Below are 21,304 nucleotides of genomic sequence, written 5' to 3' on the forward strand. Positions count from 1 at the left end.
GAGGTCCCATAGGCATCTCAGACTCAGCGTGGTATAAATTGAACTTACTATTTTTTTCTCCAAAACTTCTTATATTCTAGGCTTCTCTCTTAATGTTAAAGCTACCACATCTCCATGCTCATAACCTTTCTGTCATCCTCAGCTCCTCACTCTTGACTCACCTCAAAGATCCAATTAGAGGGCTGAATTTTATCTTTTCTCCTTGACATATCATGTTTTACAGTCTCTTTTCTCCACTCACCTAGATATCACCCTACTTTAGACTCATCACTTCTTGCCTTCATAAACTCCAGTGGCTCCCCATTGCTTCCAGGATCAAATGTTTGGGGATTTAACGTTTTTTATAACTTCAACACTTCCTATACTTTGAGCCCTCTTATAATTTACTCCTATCCACACACATTATGGTGCATCCATACAACTAGTCTGCTTGTTGTTTCTCACACTTAACACTCTACCTTCTGTCTCCATGCTTTTGCATTGTCTGTCCCTCACACCTAGAATGCTCACACCTTCATCTCTTCCTAGAATTCCTAGCTTTCTTCAAGACTCATTTCATTTTCCTTCTTTTTTGTATCCCTAGTACTTAGTATAGTGATTGATGCAGATAAGTACTTGATGCATGTTTTTTGAAAGGTTGGTTTTAATGGAGAGCCAAATAAGCTTCTTGAATAGCAGAATATTTCTTTTTGGTTTATTGAGCCTGGATTTCACTCAGGTTGTAAGTACAGCAATCATTTGTGGAGCCTGATCCCTCTACTGATCCACATGGGAGTCTTAATATATATTCCATTTCTTTTTTTTTTTTTAAACCCTTGCTTGATTCCTTTCAACCCTTCTATCGTACTCTGTTTCTTCTGCTCTTTGTGGCTAAGCTCCTTGAAAAGGCCATTCACAATAGGTGACAACATTTTTTCTTCTCATTTTCTTCTTAACTCCTTTCATTCTGGCTTCCAACTCCAATCAGTCCACTGAAACTGCTTTCTCCAAAGTTTCCAGTGATCTCTCAATTGCCAAATCCAATGACCTTTTCTTTTCTTTTCTTTTCTTTTCCTCTCCTCTCCTCTCCTGTCCTCTCCTCTCCTCTCCTCTCCTCTCCCTTCCTCTTCTCTTCTCCTCTTGTCTTCTCTCTCTCTCTGAAGATCTTGAAAAGCAGTAACTTCAATTGAGTAAATGTAAAATCCTCTGAAGCGTGTGTCCCAAGCATGATATACAACTGGAAAGTGAATTCTCTGCAGTGAATACTAACTATACGACTTAGGGCTCTACCAGACTTCTCTTCAACTTACCAATTTGGTTCTGAAACCCTCTTCCAGAAATCTCCATCAGAGGTTGACCCTAATTACATTGGATTCACCTCCATTAGCCAACAAAACCAATGGAAGATTTCCTGACTATTCAGACTATTCACCATGTTGCCAATCAATACTGGAGTAGCAAAAAAAAAAAAGAAAAAGAAAAAAAAAAAGNCTTTCCTTTCCTTTCCTTTTCTCTTCTTTCTTTCTTTTCTTAACCTTCTGTCTTAGAATCAGTACTATATATTGGTTCCAAGGCAGAAGAGTGGTAAGGGCTGGGCAGTGACTTGCCTAGGATCACACAGCTAGAAAGTGTCTCGAGGCCAAATTTGAATCCAAGATCCACTGTCTCTGGGCCTGGCTCTCAATCCACTGAGCCACCCAGCTGCTCCCTCACTGGCCTTTTCTTAATCATTCTTCTCAATCTTTCTGCAGCCTACTATGCTGATCACCTTCTTCTTTTGAAGAAAGCCACTGTTACTGCAAACTTGAGTAGGCAGAGGAGAAATAAGATGTAATGCCAAAGAGAAGATTTAATGCTGGCAGACTGAGTTGGGGGTGACATGGTCAGATCTGCACTTTAGGAAGATCATTTTGATGGCTAAATGGAAAATGGACTGAAGTGGGTGAAGAGACTTAAGGTAGGGAGAAAAGTGTTGCAGTAGTCCAAGATGGACAAAGGCCTGTACCAGGGTGGTGGCAGTGTCAGAAGAAAAGGAGACTTATACAAGAGATGTTACAAGGATAGAAACAAGATTTGTCAAGTTATTGGATGGGGGCAGGAGTGGGGAGGTGGCAGCAGAGTGAGTATCAAGAGTGAAAGATGAAGGCCTAGAGACTGGAGGTCCTAGGTTCAAATCCAGCCTCAGACACTTCCCAGCTGTGTGACCCTGGGCAAGTCACTTGACCCCCATTGCCCACCCTTACCACTCTTCCACCAAGGAGCCAATACACAGAAGTTAAGGGTTAAAAAAAAAGAGTGAAGGATGACACCTACCTGATCAAGAGGATGGTGACATAGTAATAAGGAAGTGAAAAGAGAGTTTGAGGAGCAAGATAAAGAGTTCTATTTGGACAGTAGATGTTTAGGAGTGTTAGGCTAACTCATAGATGTACATATAGGTGTGGTACACTTGATATATTTTAGTTATAGGTTATTATAATAGAGTGATTATGATACAACTATATCTCTAGGAGAAAGCTGGTTTTGAATAAGGGGATAGGGAAGATGATAGCTAGCATTAATATAGCACTTAAGCACTTTAGAGTTTGCAAAATACTTGACAAATATTTCTTTTCACAACCATCATAAGAAGAATTGTACTTGGTGCTACTATTACCCTGAATTTACTCATGAGGGAACTGAGGCAGAGACTAAATGACTTAGCCAAAGGCTATATTTGAACTTGGGAATTCCTGGCTAAAGGGCCAATATTCAATCTGCTGCACCACTGGCTGCCTAGATGGTAGATTAAAACAAATCTGAAGAGGGATGAGTAGAAGTGGGGTGTCTAGGTGGCTCTTTAGAAGAACTTTCATCATCTGGAAAATATGAGTTGGACTAGCTGACACATAATGTATCTTCCAGCTCTGAAATTATGATCCTTTGGCATATGTTGAGGGAAGGTGTTATCAAGGTTGAAGGATTCTTAGTCCCTAGCCAGGTGTGGCCATGGTTATTATAAAATTGAATGTCAGCTACTGATAGAACTATTTAGATGCAAGGAGATGAGGCTAATGGCTCTGATGTGGGGGTGATAGTACTAGAAGTTTGTGAAGAATAACCAAGAATTGGGGTTCAAAGGGAGTTGGAATACAGCTAGGTTGCTTTTAAATTATCCTGGACCTCCTACTCTGATAAGAATTGACTTTTGCCTTGCCTTGATGGAAGGTATGACAGTGGAAAGAACATTATATTTGGAGGCAGACCTGGCATCCATCTCTTACTTCCTGCTTCTATTCTTATTGGCTCACCAATTGAGTCTGCAAGTGATTACACCTCCTTGTCTTGTTTCTTCTTCTATAAAACAAAGAGGCTTTATGGGTTTGTCATAGACTGTCTTGCTGGCATCACTTACCCCAAGTCTATTCCACTGATCCTCCCTTCTGTCTCTTAGCCAGGACCATATTGTTTTGATGACCACTGCTTTATAGTATAGTTTAATTTCTGGTACTGCTAGGCCACCTTCCTTCACGTTTTTTTTTTTTTTTTTCATTATTTCCCTTGATATTCTTGATCTTTTGTTCTTCCAAATGAACTTTGTTATAGTTTTTTTCTAATTCAGTAAAAAAGTTTCTTGGTAGTTTGATAGGTATGGCACTAAATAAGTAAATTAATTTGGTAGAATGGTTAGTTTGTCCTACCCATGAGCAATCAATGTTTTTCCAATTGTTTAGATCTAGTTTTAATTGTGTGAAAAGTATTTTGTAGCTATGTTGATATAATTCCTGTGTTTGTTTTGGTAGATAGATTCCTAAGTATTTTATATTGTCTAGGGTGATTTTAAATGGTATTTCTCTTTCTAACTCTTGCTGCTATGATGTGTCAGAAATATATAGAAACACTGATGATTTATGTGCATTTATTTTGTATCCTGCAACTTTGCTAAAGTTGTTGATTATTTCCACTAGCTTTTTAGTTGATTCTCTAGGATTCGTTAAGTAGACCATCATATCATCTGCAAAGAGTGATAGCTTAGTCTCCTCATTGCCTATTTTAATACCTTCAATTTCTTTTTCTTCTCTAATTGCTACTGCTAGTGTTTCTAATACAATGTTAAATAATAGAGGTGATAATGGGAATCCTTGTTTCACTCCTGATCTTATTGGGAATGCTTCTAATTTGTCCCCATTGCATATTGTAATGGTGAAAAGTGGGGGAGGGCGGGTTGGGTCGAATATATTAAAGATTGATCTCAGGGGGAAAATCCCCAATTATTGAATAACCTCAAGTCAAAATTGACTTTTATGGAAATTTATTTACAATTGAGAAGCAGAAGAACAAATAAGGAAATAAGAATCTAACTCAGTAGGTGAATTGCTACTATCTTTTAATTAATCCAGGTAGATCTAATTAACCCAAGCTGAGAATCAAAGGGCCTGGAGGCAAATGAAGCAAAAGCTTCAGTCACAGAGTCTCTATTAAAGGGAATTTCCTTAAGAGTAATTCAGGAAGATTCAGTCTTTGCACTCACCACATGGAATTCCAAAGGAAGATTTAAGAACAGTCTCACCAAGGTCTCAGGGTCCCAGGTCCAATGCTCCTCCAAGTCTAAGTCATGAACAAGAAGAAATTCTTCAGGTCCAAGACACAAACAAGAAGAGTGAAGCTTGAACTCTGATGCTTGTTGATGGTTTAAGATATATACTGTTTATTATTTTTAATAAAGGTCTTTCTATTCCTATACTTTCTAGTGTTTTCAATAGGAATGGGTGTATTTTGTCAAAGGCTTTTTCAACATCTATTGAGATAATAATGTGATTTTTGTTTGTTAGCTTGTTGATATCATCAATTATGTGGATGGTTTTCCTAATGTTAAACCATCCTTGCATTCCTGGTATAAATCCCACCTGATCATGATGGATAACCCTCATGATCACTTGCTGGAGTCTTTTTGCTAGTATTCTATTTAAGATTTTTACATCTATGTTCATTAGGGAGATTGGTCTATAGTTTTCTTTTTCTGTTTTTGATCTACCTGGCTTTGGAATCAGTACCATATTAGTGTCATAAAAGGAATTTGGTAGAACTCCTTCTTTGCTTATTATATCAAATAATTTGTATAGTATAAGATATAATAGTATAGTATAGGATTTGTATAGTATAGGATATAATAATATCCTATAATATATTTATTTATTTATTATAAATGAATAATAATTATAATAAGCAAATAAATATAATAATAAAATTCCTATAGTATAGGATATAATAATAGTATAGTATAGGATTAGTTGTTCTTTGAATGTTTGATAGAATTCACTTGTGAATCCATCAGGCCCTGGCGATTTTTTCTTAAGGCGTTCTTTGATGACTTGTTCAATTTCTTTTTCTGTTATTGGATTATTTAAGTATTCTATTTCTTCTGCTATTGATGTATTTTTTTATTTTTTATTTTTTTACATTTTTAAACCCTTCTGTGTATTGGCTCCTAGGTGGAAGAGTGGTAAGGGTGGGCAATGGGGGTCAAGTGACTTGCCCATGGTCACACAGCTGGGACTACTATTAATCTAGACAATTTATATTTTTGTAAATATTCATCAATATCACCTAGATTGCTATACTTATTGCCATACAATTGGGCAAAATAGTTTTTAATGATTGCCTTGATTTCTTCATTAGAAGTGAGGTCTCCCTTTTCATCTTTGATACTGTTAATTTGGTTTTCTTCTTTCCTTTATTAGATTTACCAGTACTTTGTCTATTTTGTCTGTTTTTTCAAAGTACCAGCTTCTAGTCTTATTTGTTAATTTAATAGTTCTTTTACTTTTGATTTTACTAATTTCTCCTTTGATTTTTAGTATTTCTAATTTAGTTTTCATCTGGGGATTAAATCCACTATTTGACAAAAACTGCTGGGAAAATTGGAAAATAATATGGGAGAGACTTTAGATCAACATCTCACACCCTAAATTCAGAATGGGTGAATGACTTGAATATAAAGAAGGAAACTAAGTAAATTAGATGAACACATAATAGTATACTTGTCAGTCCTTTGGGAAAGGAAAGATTGTAAAACCAAGCAAGAGTTAGAAAAAAATTACAAAATATAAAATAATTTTGATTAAATTAAAAAGGGTTTGTGCAAACAAAAACAGTGCAACCAAAATCAGAAGAGAAACAACAAATTGGGGAAAAAAATCTTTATAACAAAAAATGGACACAGGTCTAATTACTCAAATATTCAAGGAGCTAAATCAATTGTACAACAAATCAAGCCATTTCCAAATTGATAAATGGGCAAGGGACATGAATAGGCAATTTTCAGATAAAGAAATCAAAAGTATCAATAAGCACATCAGAAAGCGTTCTAAATCTTTAATAATTAGAGAAATGCAAATCAAAACAACTCTGAGGTATCACCTCACACCTAGCAGATTGGTAAAATGATAGCAGGGGAGAGTAATGAATGTTGGAGGGGATGTGGCAAAATTGGGACATTAATGCATTGCTGGTGGAGTTGTGAACTGATCCAACCATTCTGGATGGTAGTTTGGAACTATGCCCAAAGAGTGCTAAAAGATTGCCTGCCATACCATTGCTGGTTTGTACCCCAAAGAAATCATAGGGAAGAAGACATGTATAAAAATATTTATAGCCACGCTCTTTGTGGTGGCAAAAAACTGGAAAATGAAGGTATGCCCTTCAAATAGGGAATGGCTGAACAAATTGTGGTATCTGTTGGTGATGGAATACTATTTTACTCAAAGGAATAACGAGCTGGAGGAATTCCATGTGAACTGGAATGACCTCCAGGAATTGATGCAGAGTGAAAGGAACAGAACCAAGAGAACATTGTTCACAGAGACTGATACACTGTGGTATAATCGAATGTAATGGACTTCTGTACTAGCAGTAATGCAAAGATCAGGACAATTCTGAGGGACTTGAGGAAAGAATGCTACCCACATTCAGAGGAAGAACTGTGGGAGTAGAAACACAGAAGAAAAACTGCTTGAACACATGGGTTGATGCGGACATGATTTGGGATGTAAACTCTAAAACGACCACCCTAGTGCAACTATCAATCATATGGAAATAGGTCTTGATCGATGTTATAATGAATTTCTGGGACAAGAAGGATACCACTTTGAGTGACAAGATCATCAGTTGGAGACCACAGAATGTACCCAGGTGCCAAGGCCAAAAGTCAGTTGGAGCCAACCCTATAAATACCCATCATGCACACACAAGGAGGCTCATTCTGGAGCAATCTTGGGTGATGGGAGGGTAGGCCCTATATCTGCAATTCAACTTCCTTGCCTGAGAGACTTTGAGAGTTATTATATCTACCATCAATAGAGCTGAGATAGAGCAGTACCACTGTCATTCAAGAAGATCAACAGCCTTCTCTATTCTTTGGCTTGGCACTGGCCAAGTCAAGCCAGAGTTAGTGAGAGGGTGACCTGAGCCAGCAACTTCTATAGTTTTGATAATCTACTTGGATAATTAGCAATAGCATTCCCAAATCCTCTTTCCTTTCCCTTGTTCCTAACCCTGTTAAGCCAGAATTAAATATAGTTGTTTGATACCAAGTCAAAGATTGAAGTTCTTTTCCTGAATGGTGAATACATCTAAAGCCATTGGGAAGAGGAAGATAGTCATGCAGTGAGACTTATAGCATTATCCAACCAGTGCACCAATAGTCCATATCAACATTCAAACCAACCCCAAGTTGAGAACTAGAGAAGTTGACAACACACACAACTTCTCAGTGGTTCCTGCCTGGGCAGCTGTTGAAAGGAGACAGCTGGCAGGCTTAGTCCAGCAAAGCCTGTCAGGTGGGGAGAGGCATAGCCCTTCTACCAGTAGCACTCACACAGAAGTCAGTGTGTGTGTGTGTGTGTCCTCTCTCACCCCATTTCTTTTTAACATCAATGACACATGAAGAAACCAGTGGAAATGCGCATCAGCTATGGGGGGGCAGGGTTAAGGGGGAGGGCAGAGTAAGAACATGAATCATGTAACCATGGAAAAAAATTTTCTCAAAAATAAAATAAAACAAAGAGGCTTCATTAGATGATCTTCATCTCCAAAATCTTTTGAAATGTAGTGATAACTCAGGCCCTGGGTCAAAGCATCACCTTTAAGGGCAGTAGAAGATTTTTATAGTTTGGGCTTGGAAAAGTTTTTTTTTTTTTTCCCTCTTGTAGCTATCTTAAGCAAAGACATAAGGACATGGTGATGACCTATAATTCAATAGTGACACTGATGTGTCACTGGATAGCACTGTGACAAAAACTACCTCTTCAAAGCACTGAAGAGAGCCTTTAAATCCTGGAAGCATTTTGATGAAATGTCCAATCCTTTTGTCTTATCACAACACTAAAATTGGGAAGACATTTAAAAAAAAATGCAATTTCTTTTGAGTTCAAGAACCCGAAGTTATCTAAATTAATTGCTTAAATAGTTCCACCTCGTCTACTTTAGGGAAATTATATGTTCTCAGCTATTGTCTCAGAAATGCATCAGAAATTATGTGGGATTGTCTAAAATGTTTCATTACAGTATTTGTTGTTGAAGTAATTTTAAATCTTATTATTTCTTTCTTCTTAGATATTTTCCAAGACTGAGCATGGATTACTTGGCTCACACTGGCACACTCAGCCTGGCTGCTGGAGTTGCCTGTGGCATTTGTTTGGGCTGGGGCCTCAGAGTTCGATTTGGGGTAATCCCCAAGACCTCCAAAGTGAGTGGTTCCAACCCAGTGAATAAGAAAAACCCAGAGGCTGAGATAGAAGCCAGCATCTTGGGAGAAAGTGGGGAATTCAAGATGATTCTTGTTGTCCGCAATGACTTGAAGATGGGGAAGGGGAAAGTGGCAGCTCAGTGTTCTCATGCTGCTGTTTCTGCCTACAAACAAGTGCAAAGGAGAAATCCAGAGCTTCTGAAACAGTGGGAGTACTGTGGTCAGCCCAAAGTGGTGGTCAAAACTCCTGATGAAGAATCTCTGACGGAATTGCTTACTCATGCCAAAGTGCTAGGACTGACTGTGAGTTTAATCCAGGATGCTGGGCGTACTCAGATAGAACCAGGCTCTCGGACTGTCCTGGGAATTGGGCCAGGACCAGCAGATTTAATTGACAAAGTTACTGGCCATTTAAAACTTTATTGAGCTGAGTTTTGTATGGTGGTGGGGTGCAAGTATACTTAGACTCAGGCTCATTTTGTTCTAACAATAAAAGACAACCTGCCCTTTTAGTTTTTTAACTTCAGTGTTCTTGGGATAATAATAAAGTTTGTTCTGGTTTTCAGACCACTTTCCTCTTATTTTTCCAATGATAAATACTCAAGTAGGACTGATCTATTGCTAAGTATCTAGGCATAAAAACTTTGTTAATTTTTGACCCTTTGATGCTACAAATGACAAAACAGCATTTCCCCATATCAAGTGTGCCTCACCTGACATGTGTTATGTTCTCTATGCTCTCTCTTTTTAAGACCTATGGCAGTATTTAGCATGGCAGAAATCTAGGGAATGCTTCAACTAGCATCTTAAAATGAACAATTATTTACCTTCGGTGTATTTCATGAATAGCTGCAGAGATGGGGGATGGGGGGGTATGGACATGGTGAGAATGATGCCACATTAACAACTGTCTCTAAACTGACTGTTTATGTAAAACTTCAAAGTGAGGCAACATTATGTAATGAATACCAGCTCCATTGAATCTTATATTCTTTAGCCTTTTTTGGAGGCTTTTGTCATCTAACAGCCTTAGAGGCAAACTGATACAATGCAAAGAGGGTTTATTTTGAACTCTAATACTTGGGCTCAAATCCTGGCTTATGTTAGTTAATCTGTGTGTCTTTAGATGTTTTTCCCTCTTGTGAGCCTCTGTCAGTTTTGTCATCTGTAAAATAAGGAGGCTGAATTTAATCTGGTATCCATTTTAACTCCATATCTATGATGCTGGCCCTCAAATCAGAACTGTTTCCCCAGGATGACCTAAACTATTCCAAACAGTGACAGTTAAAGAATATGTCTAACCTATTGAACTTCCTGAACTTCAACTATGATATGATATGAGCTAAAAATCCAGAAGAGGACTAAATTTGCTCATTTTTTTGAAAGCAATTCTGTTTAGACTGTGGGTGATAGTACTATTTCTTATAAAACCTACCTCAATTCTATTTTGTAACCTAGTGTTACCTTTAAAAATTTTAAGATTCAAATGGTACAGAATTTGGAGAACTTTTGAAGTTATTGGTCTCTGTTGGATATTTTCTAAGTTCAAGTTGGTGGAAAACTGTGAATTAAGTTTATATTCCATAGTGCTTTAAAGGTTTGCAACACAATCCTCCGAGTTAGGGTTTGTCTTACTCTCTAAAGAACTGGAGTCCTTTTTCAAGACTGAATGAGATAAGGAGCAGCTAGTTGACACAGTGGATTGAGTGCCTGCCCTGGAGTAGGGATGACCTGGGTTCAAATGTGATCTCAGATACTTAGTTGTGTGACCCTGGGCAAGTCACTTAACCACATTGCCTAGCCCTTGCCCTACTGTCTTAAAGAGCTGTTAAGACAAAATATGGGTTAGAAGAAAAACAGATAACCCATACATTACGCAGTCAGAACTTATTTTATCCAATCTCATACTTCCAAAAGAAGCTATCTTTCAGTCAGAGATAACTACAATACAATTCAAACTCTGGAAGTTTTCTGCAAATAAGGTAAAGAAAGCCATTTGCAAAACACTTCATTTTTTTCAGTTCACAAATAGCTACCCATTTTGACCAAATCTGTTCAGAAAGAACAGTGGAGATAGATGCAGGATTCTCTGGTATTTTATCTAATTCAAAATGCTTAGCTAACTAATCTTAAAATAGGGATTTTGTTTTTAATTATCTATGGCATAAAAGCTAAAGGGACCCCAGGGTATTTACCCAAATTTTGTGTAGCTAAACCTAATGCTGGAGGCATGAGGAAGCAGCATGGCTTGGAGTCAGGAATAATTAGGGTTCAAGTCCTGCCTTAGGTGTGTAGCCTTAGGCAAGTCATGAAGAATATGAATTTTAAAAGGAGTTGCTAATCTGCATTAATGAAGGGACTTTTTACACCAGGAATTTCTCACCAATAAAATCAGGTCTGCACCAAGAATGCATATAATGTCTATAATATTTTCATTTTCTATCTGTTAAATTTGGCCTTTTCCCCCTGCCACCATAGTTGCTTTGCTTCTACTGCTTTAGCAGGGACCCAAATTAAAAACATTGGCTCCCAAACATTTAAGTTGAAAATGAATGCCTAAAACTAACTTTCACCTGCACTATCCAAATAAATAGATCTCCCTTGGATAGAACATAATATAGATTTAAAGTTATAGAACACTTGTAAACTACAGTTGGTGCAACATGCCTGGGAAAGTCTAGGGAGGAAAAAATGAATTACTTTCCTATTGAGGGAGTCTAGCAGGTGGAAAGAATAGCTGTGTTAATAGGCAAGCCTTAACCCAGATTGCTTGGCACTTGCTGATCTTCTTAGAATTGATTCTAAGATAGAAGGTTTAAAAAAAAAGGATAGAGAAAGAACAAGTCTTTTTTTCAATCTTTATACTTTCCATATTAGGCATATGAAGATGATAACCTTGCCATACTCATGGAAATAAAACAACAGGATCTTAACACAGCAGTACCGAAAATAAAAACTAGAACTATAGCTAGTTTGCTTTCACACTACTAGGCTCTTCTCACATTGATTAGGCTAAATATAGTAATGGGAAAAAATGGTACTTGTTATTCCTAGCAATTTTTCCTCTAAACAACAACAAATATCACCTGCTAACTTAACGTTCCTATAAAGCTGAGATAACCTAATTATTTTTATTCAAAGGCCTTGTGCCTTTCTTATACTTTCCTATGACTAAGGTCTTCACCAATGGCTAAAGAAATTGGCAATTAAAGAATGAAACAAGCTGATTTAAGTTATTTTGCATGCTCAAGAAGTTTTTAATAATTTATAATTAATGCATGAAGGGCTGCTACAAAATGTAGCATTTTGGTGTTTTAAAAAAGGTGATTTATCCCTATTTGGGGTGACCTGGTAGATACAAGTGGTAGGGGATACAGAGCACTAACTGCATGTTCAAACAGGATAAAAAGTTTCAAGAGTCAAACATTTAAGTTTTTATTTCAAGCTAATATTAAGGCAATTTAACATAACCTAAACATGATCTGTTAGTTTAACTGAAATACTTGGATACAAACCTAAAGTATCACTCAGTTAAAAATACTGGAGATTGCTGAAATGTAGTCAAATTTACATTGCTTGGTTCCTTTATTGTATGGTAACCTTAACTATAGGAATACACATTGTAGAATGCATAATGCTGCATTATTTGACAGGGTCTCAATCTTTATTCCTCCCTCTCCATTAAGATACCCTGTCACTATCTCAGTTTCTGCCCAGTGTGAAACCCTTCCAAATCTGTTGATCTGGCTTATGTTAAAGTTAGGAAAATACATAATTAAAACTGCCATTATACAGGATATGTCCACAGTCCAGTAATTTATTTTAAATTTGAGTAATTTCAAATTGCACAACCAAAACTGAACAGCAATATTTTGTTTGAATTCTCTCTTCTGTACACTCAGTGATCTAAAACACCACAATATCCAACATACACAAACCTCAGGGAAGGGTTAGTAAATACACATGGATTGGAATCATGGTGCTCTTTGTTCCTGAATGGAATGGTCCCACAAAAAAAGCACAGGATACAGCACAACATAAGGGCATCTGTTACATGTGGAGTGAGCAAAACACGCTAGCATTTCTATATGTGTAACTTTAAACCTGCATAGGTTAGAGGGCCTTTGAATATGCTCATTTTAAAATATCAGGCAAAGTTGTCTGTATGCATTTTAAAGTAATTTGAAGAGCTATGCGATCCAACCAGTGTAGGAGATGCTGATTAGTGTTGTCTTTGTTGTCACTGGCAGTCCTGCATGGTCAAATACTCATTTTTACTTTAGCTTTTCTTTGAATATACAACAAGACTTAAATGCATTTAGACAGTACATATTTTAAGCTGCTTGCATACATTGAATTTAAGAGATTTGATATTAGAGTTTGTTTGTTTTTTATAAACACTACAGAGTGCAAATCAGGTTCTTCACAACAGACTGTTTGAATGTTAAGCAGTTCTGTAAAGGAGGAGGGGGAGGAAAAAAGCCCACATGAACAAACATTTAAACTATTCCCCTTTGAAAATAAATTCTAAGATGATGTGGAATGTGAAATAAAGGTTCAAACATAGGTGATCCAAGTTTGCTCTAGGAAAAAAAAGTCCTTCATGAAACAAAGGTTACAAGAACACGAAGCAAAACTCTGTTGCTTTTTTCCCTGTTATGAACTGAGAGGTGGGTAGGGACAGTGGAGTTTCAGTAAGAAGACAGCCAGCTCCAGGATCTGTTTTCCGCCTCACATGCTGTACCCAAAGCCAGGTTGTGGCTGCCCATAGGGGGGCGCAGTATAGCCATAGCCAAAAGGTGCTTGGGGAGGAACTGCCACGCTGGGTCCTGCTGTCAACATCAACTGTGGTTGACCTGGAAAAGAGAGGAAAGCAGCTGTCATTGCCATGTTAGAATGGGGTCCTGAAAATGCCAAAGTTGTTAAAACAAATGGGATGAAACCATTCGTTTCTACATGCAAGAAAATTTACTCAACTTTTAAAGGCACCATTTGGCGACATTCACAAATGAGAAGGTCTTTTGCCAAAATCTTAAGTGGAATTTACTTTTATTTATTATTTCCTTGACAATTTTTTACTGGTTCTACTTGAAAAGTGCAACTGTTGTTACCAAGATATAAAAGAGCCCCCTGCCTTCAACACCCTTACAAGTTTTGGAGACACAAGATGTGTACAAATAATTTATGTGGATCAAGGTTAGCAGAATAAAAAATTTAAAAGTGGCATTAGTGTTTCTAGTATGGGAAGTATGGATTTGAGCTGAATCTTGAAATACTGGTAGGATTCTGAAAGGGAAAGGGGAGGAAAAGCTTTTCAATAAGATAAATGAACATGAAAAAAAAAAAAAAGCTGAAAAAGAGTCAGCATCTAAGGGTATGGAATCAACCAGTTCAGTAAAAATGAGAATGGATTAGAAAATGGATTCCCTTAATAGTCTCTTCTATAATTTAAAGTCTATTTTAAATTTAAATACCTATAATTTAAAACCATTACTTTTTTTGTCTTAGTATTAATACTAAGACAGAAGAGCAGCAAGCACTAGAAAATGAGTATTAAAAGTGATGTGCTTAGGAGAGTCACAGAGCTAGGAATTATCTGCAGCTGGATTTGAACCTAGTACTCCCAATTCCAGGTCTGGCACTCTATATGATGTGTGTGGTTGCAGTCATAGAAATTAAGAGGAAAAAAAAGCTGGTGAAGATTTATACATATACCTAGCTGTGTGACCCTGGGCCAGTGACTGAACTCTACCTAGTTCTTCTACCTTGAAACCAATATTAGTACTGACTCTAAGACAGAAGGTATGGGTTAAAAAAAATTCCACATATGGAAATGTCTTTAAAACTATTGCATTCAAACAATAAAATAATGTTTTTAGTTTTAACGCTTTTTTCAAGCAATAATATCTGGCTAATAGGCATAGTATAGTTCTAATTAAGCTATGTTTAAACATAACCCAACTTTTTAATCAAGATCATTTGAATAGTCTATGCCTAGCTGAGTAATGCCTTCTGAATCCTTCTAGCAAAGATCTGTGCTTAAGAAAGAGGAAATCTGACACCAGGTAGGAAAAAAAAAAACCAAGCATTATTAACTTTGAAATGAATGAGATCAAAGTAACTTAAATAGTATAGTAATAGTTTGCTCACTGGGATTGATAGTTGTCCATAGATACCTGTAAGCAAACCTGTCTTACAAAAAACTTTTTCCCAAAGACACTTGTTCCAGGAGTCATGCTCTCAGAACTCAAATCTACGGGAATTGTTCTTATACTTTAAGTGAGTATATCCATGCTAGTGCAATGTGTAGAAAACAGCTATATCACCTGTATCAAGTACTTCACCCAAATTCCTATTACCACAGAAATTCTTTAACTAGGAGTTCAACTTAAAATAATTGAGACACAACACACCTAATGAGAGAGCTTGTATCTTACAAATTAATCTCTACACTGGCTTCTGAGGAATACTCAAGTTAAAGATTCCAACTCTTGAGATAAAGCAACAAGGACCATCTACTCACCGAATACAGAAATTTGGATAACCAATGTACAAATTTTTTAAAAGGCTTTTTATTTAAATTTTTCAGATCAAAGAATCTATTTACCATGCCAATTTAACCAAGATTTAGTTTTTATCCAAGAAGCAATCTGAGGATTCACAAGAAACTGGTTAAATTTATTCCTTGAAAGAAACAGTTATATAACATACATACATACACACACATTTATTTGGGAGACTGAGTTGCCATACTTTGCCCAGCTGAAGTGCAGTGGTTATTTATGAGACCTAATCCCAATAATGACTGACACATCTTTGACCTGCTTTGTTTCAGAACTAGGTTGATTATATGTCCTTAGTCTGGTATCCCCCTGCTCAAGGACTCCCCACATTGGTTCAAGACTTAATATGGATACACAACTGGCAGAGACCTAATTCACCTCAGAATTTCTGAGATGAAGTGATTCACCAACATTAGCCCTCCAGTAGTAGGGACTAGAGTCATGCCTAATCACACTGGCAGCAGTGCTATGTTCTGAAAAAATTATTTCATAGACAAAATTATCCATCTTCTATTGTTCCTTAGGCTATTAAGGTTGATTTCAATGTACCATTTTGATAGTACTTAATTTATTAAATACTACATATTTAATTTGTTATTCATTAACTATACTAGTAAGTCAACTAGCTAAGAGACTACTATCTGTCAGCTGGAATCAAAAGTTTACTGAGGGTAAACTGAAATATGATAGCTCATCTGTAACTCATTAATATTCCCTTGAAAATTAAATGTTATAAGAAAGAAGCCAATTTTGCTAGGTTCTATTCCTATATGTTAGAAATTCAGATGAAAGATAAATTTTATGTCTCCACTTGAAGAATTGGATCATCATTGGATGTATCATTGCTGTTGGAATAGTAATTAATTTTTAAACACTTAATGATCAAGTCAAATAATATGAGCTACTTAGAAATTGTTTTCAATGTAAAAAAAAAAGTACTGCTCTGAGAACTTTTCATGGGTTTATGATCAGTGTCTCAAATAGTAAAATAACCCAAATGCCTTCCTTCATTTTATCTTTTAGCTTCCTAATGGACGAAAACTAACTTCCTTACTTGGCAAGCTAATAGTCCCTACTTGATTAGCCACTTCTATTCCTATTCTGTAGTATATTTCTTAGTTAAATTTAACTCAATCCACTATTTACATCTTTGGAAATAAGTGACATTACCATAAACGATAGGTTGCGTTTCTGTAGCCTGCTCCTCTTCTTTTCTCAGGGATTCTGAAGCATCCAGTTTATCCACCTGGAGGAAAACATGTAGAATTAATCAACACCCAAAAAGGCTTCATACACCTATTTTTTTCTGGCAGAAAGTGGAAAAGCCTTAGTGTGTTAAATACTGTCAAAACGGTCCTTGAAAAGAACATTCTCAGACCTCCTCAGATTCAAATGGTTATGGTCATAACATCAGTCATGGTTGTTTTTCAGCATCGTTGTTATAAACCCTCAAGAAGGAGGGATTTATAACTGTCAAAAGCTCACGCCAGGCTAAAACTGGGCATGCTAGGATGCAGCCTGAGGGAAGGAGGAAGAGGAGAGGGAACCATTTAAACTGAAGTTTGTCTCCTACTTAAACAAGACCAGAAGAAATTGACAAACTTTTGGGAAAGAGGAGAGCATCCCTCACCAAAGGAAAGTAGCTTTCTAAAAAAGTAAAATCATCAGGCGAACTTGACAAAGATCAACAATGGCAATGTAAACTATACTTCGTCAAGATGTATGATTATAAATGATACAGGTTAAGTCTTTCCTGAAGCTTTCAAGAACTAAGTAATTCCAGGTCCATTTTCTTATTTAAAAGGCTACATGTTAGTATTACATGATTTCAATCTAGTTTTGTTTTGACTAAACTCTTTTTGTACATGTAATTGTATTTTTATTTAAAGGCCAGAAAGAAACTATGAGAGGCCATGTGGTGTAATGGACAGCTAACTTGAGTCAGACCTGGATTCAAGACCTACCTCTGACACAGTAGAAATGTGCCTCTCAGCAGAGCAATACCTAAGGCTGCCCAGAGTATCAATTGCAGAAGTGCTGCATTGATAAAGAAAATTTCTTCACTGGGAATTTTTCCTCTACCATCAAATTACAGATGCAGTTCCATTCTGCAAAAACTACATATATACACTCAATACTTTGATAAATGGCTACAGTCACACTAATTACCAAAACATGTAGAGAGGAAGCAAATGGGGCTAAGAGGAATCCATTCAACTTAAAGGTGTATGTGTAAGTGTAATGTGAATGAATGTGTGCACACAGAGGGTAAGTAGTTATCTTGCATGTTTGTGTGTGTGTGGAGGAAACAGGCAGTAACTTAATACTGGGACCTGACCGACCAACCACACGTGAGACTACAAAGAATAGCTTTAGTCTGTCATTTCATATGGTCGCCTCCCTAACGTACTAGTTTTACTTTCAGAATATTATATATAGATGCTTTCTCAAAGTCATGGTAATTTGATGTACAGTAAAAGGGAAGAAAATTTAGTCTCTTTAAGAAAAACTGTAGTTATTAAAACTGCTGTATAAACCTAGTTGCTGTGTTATCCTTGCTCAAGAAACTGAATTTTAAGCTTTAGTTTCTAATCTGCAATTTGGAGACAAGAGCCATAGTACCACCTACCTCAAAGGGCTGTTGGGAGACTCAAATGAAATATATAAAGTGCTTTGTCAACCTTAAAGTGTTAATAATTAAATCGTTAGTTACTGTTTGGTTTCCCAAAAGTTAACTCCCTGCCCACCACAGTGGATCCAATAGTGAAAGGTTTCCATATACTTAATACTTTATATTATGCTATACTCCATAATAATTATGCAAAAGACCAGTTTACCTATAGAAATTAAAAAGTAACCTGAAGGTCAACTCAGACTCTTCAGATTTAGTGCTATTATCCTACCCTAGGAAAGTGTTCTATGAAAGGCAAAGAAAGGAATATTGCATCCTAGGTGTTTACATCCCAAAATACCCTAAAAAAAAATAACAAGCTAAATACTCATGTGTAAGCATTATTTTATAAGTATATTTTCTGCAAACTAGACTTAACCCATCAAAAACAAGTCCACAGCTTTAGAGTCTGTAAATAAAAGCTCTACGCCATCAACTACTACTTGGGACCTTATGAAAATTTCCAGAATCAAATCATTATGAGTAATTTACTCAACAACTATTGAAAAAAAAAATCAAAAAACAAACACTGCAAATGTATCTGGATTTCAAAGGGATGGGGAAATCTAAAGTAAATGCCTGTTTAAAGTCCACATTAGGGTGATATGCTTAAAATAACTCCTGTTATAGAGAAAAATGGAAGATTCAGACAAGCTAGGAATGTTGAAATGCCCAAGCACAGATATAGGCAGGCTGGGCACAGGAAAGGAGGAATATTGAAGGGGTAGCATCAAGCTAAGCAAAAAAGTTTAGATTTTTCCAGACATAGGGACAGCCTCTGGCACAGAAATATCCAATTTTGGCTTTTTTTTTTAACCCAGTTTGCTTGAACGAAAAAGCAGAGAATGTTTTAATGAACACAAGCTTTTGTTAAAAGAGCTGTAACAAAAGTTTCTGATCCTTGAATAAAAAGACAAGTAAGCATGTCACTGGGTTCAGTTCTGTCCGCGCTATTTGAAAGATCATTAAAATGTAAAAAGGCTTTTCCACAAAGACTGCAATAAGCTGCAGAGGAAAAGTTAACATGCGTCAGTTATTTTGTGTATGTGTGCATGAAAAAAGGCAAAAGTACTGAAGCAAGAAGTGAGGTCTGAAGATGGTTGTTGCCATACAGGCTCCCAAGAAACACACACAGCCCACAGCAATGCTTTAGAGTTTCAGAAATAGTGTGATGTAATTGCAATGACTGTTGTACATGCTCAGTTTAAACAATGCATACACTGCAGTTCAATTACCTGTTTTTCACACACACGCTTTCTTACTGCCTTGCTTATTACTAGCTGCTGAAGAGTCTCACACACAATGTATTTTACTCAGGTTTGCCCTAAGTTCCAGTGGTGATTTTCATTTGGGTTCAATATAAGTCTTTCCAAATGCTTTTAAGTAATTTGTGTCAGCCTCCTTCTGCTTTTCCCAGGCCCTAGCAGCCAATCACATCTTAGCATGTGATACCAGTTTTCAAAATCTCTCATTTAACTTGAGATGTAGACAAATTTAATCAAGAAAATAGGGGCTACAAACAACATTTAGTTTGACCTTCCTAGGAATATACTAACTCCAGGAAGAGAATAAACTTATAGTGGATTTAAAGGCGTGCCTGATGACAAAAAAACAGCTATTCATTAATACTGTAGTCATCATAAAATGAAATGTTGGTTCAGCAAGAAGATACGATAAGTTTTATTATAAATTATTCTTTATAAAAAAGAATTTCACACTTTTTTCCCTTAAAAATGAACTAGCACCATAAGAACTGGACACCCAGAGAAACATGAGGAAAGTCACTTCAAAAGCAGCTAGTATCTTCTCTCTACTTTCAGCAAAAAAATTAGTAATAATCAAGAGATCAGAAACTGGATCACAGTCCTTCAAAGTGAAGTAAGAAAAGCCTTTAGGGCACATATATATTTATCAACTGTCAGGCAAGGTTGCAAAAAGTTGAACCAGAGGCTGTTATAATTTAATTTGTTCCATGTATTAGAGAGAGAGAATCCTATTATGGTCCATATGCCCTGACAGAAATCTCTTAAACTTTGGATTGAATACAGAAAACTCAGCATCCTGTTTTTTAAAAGACATTTTTAAGAGACTGTGAACCAACTACTGATTAGCCTCCTGCCCTTCCTAAAGGACTATTAGCCGATTAGTAGCAAACATCTACTAATTTCCTACAGCTCTATTGTAGATATGTTTCAAAGGACTTGCAGAGGCTTTAGTGAAATTTTGTTGGGGGGAAAAAAAGCAGCAGCAGCAGTGTAGAAAAGGTAGGAAGGAAAAAAAAATCATGCAGATTTCTTAGACTTAGTCTTCCAGACTTAAAGATGGAAAAGAATCAACTTTCACCTTTTCCTTTATTGCATCAACCTGCAAAGGAATTCAGAAGGTGCAGCTTAGAAAAAATTAAATTCCATATTGAGCATAAAAAGGTAGAATCAGCAACAAAGGTTCAAGGGAGAAATAATTCACCACTAAAAAGGTACAGGAGAAGTGAAAATAAAGGGCACACTGGAAGCAAACTTTTAGAGTTAAATCAGTTTCTTTAACTTCAAAGTCTATTGCAAAAAAGTGCATTTATACTTGTCTGTGAGAAGTAGCTTAATCCACAGTATATGTATAGCACTTAAGTTAAACAAAATCTAAGAATCCCTCAGCACAATACTGGCTATTAAGCACATTAGAGAAGATCTCTCTCTGTAACTATGGAGAAAAGGTAACATTTCCTTGACTAACAACTTGAATTTTGTAGCATTTATGGATCTTAATTTTTTTAACTTAAGATAACTGAACATATTGGAACCTAGAAAATAGTTCCTTGAAAGAAAAAAGGAATAGTAATTTGATGTGAAGCATTAGGCAAATATTCTTAAAAAAAAAAAAATCAGGCATGCTGCTCTGATGACCTACCCACATGTTAGGCTTATCTTTTAGGAAAGGATAAATAAGTCCTCTTGAAGTATAGTTCCCTATGTTAGGATAATACAAATCTCCAGATGAGAGGGGAATAGAGAAAGGGATGGTGCAAAATCTTTCAAGAATATGAATTTTTGTTGGTCTATAAAGACTTCCCTACCCTTATTGCAAGATCTAATAGGCCCAAAAAGACTATAAGGAGAAAAGTGTCTATATAAAAGATAGCAATTCCAAAAGGGATGCTTGGTAAGAAAAAGAGTTTAACAAATGGAGAATTATGCTCTCCAATTTAATTTACCTGTTACTGTATAGTCAGGTCAATTTCCTTGAATAGTCAATATTATCATTTATAGCCTACCAAGAAAAGTTTGTGTACTTTCCTAAGGCCACAAACACATGACTACTATTAATATTACTAAAAATCAAGCCACAAAAGGATATAATTGGAAAAAGACA

General features: G+C 36.4%; 2 protein-coding genes across 2 annotated transcripts in view; one reads left to right on the top strand and one right to left on the bottom strand.

Moving 5' to 3' along the window:
- The first annotated feature begins 1,670 nt into the window (after nucleotides 1–1,670).
- PTRH2 (peptidyl-tRNA hydrolase 2) lies at nucleotides 1,671–9,256 on the top strand. Its single transcript, XM_044671854.1, has 2 exons — nucleotides 1,671–1,936; nucleotides 8,572–9,256. Exon 2 carries the CDS (start codon nucleotides 8,591–8,593, stop codon nucleotides 9,128–9,130), a length of 540 nt encoding a protein of 179 aa, XP_044527789.1. The 5' UTR covers nucleotides 1,671–1,936; nucleotides 8,572–8,590; the 3' UTR covers nucleotides 9,131–9,256.
- Nucleotides 9,257–12,503: 3,247 nt separating this feature from the next.
- CLTC (clathrin heavy chain) overlaps nucleotides 12,504–21,304 on the bottom strand; it is a 77,163-nt gene continuing 68,362 nt past the window's right edge. The window contains exons 31-32 of the mRNA XM_044676045.1: nucleotides 16,438–16,513; nucleotides 12,504–13,560 (exon numbers count right to left, since the gene is read on the bottom strand). Coding sequence (XP_044531980.1) covers nucleotides 13,436–13,560; nucleotides 16,438–16,513 — 201 coding nt within the window. The 3' untranslated portion in view covers nucleotides 12,504–13,435. The remainder of the gene's footprint in view (nucleotides 13,561–16,437; nucleotides 16,514–21,304) is intronic.

Source organism: Gracilinanus agilis, chromosome 4, assembly GCF_016433145.1.
Source record: "Gracilinanus agilis isolate LMUSP501 chromosome 4, AgileGrace, whole genome shotgun sequence".
In the NCBI taxonomy this organism is placed as follows: domain Eukaryota; kingdom Metazoa; phylum Chordata; class Mammalia; order Didelphimorphia; family Didelphidae; genus Gracilinanus; species Gracilinanus agilis.

Coding starts and splice junctions, on each gene's coding strand:
- PTRH2 (XM_044671854.1), top strand. CDS start 8,591: ATGGATTACTTGGCTCACACTGGCACACTCAGCCTGGCTGCTGGAGTT.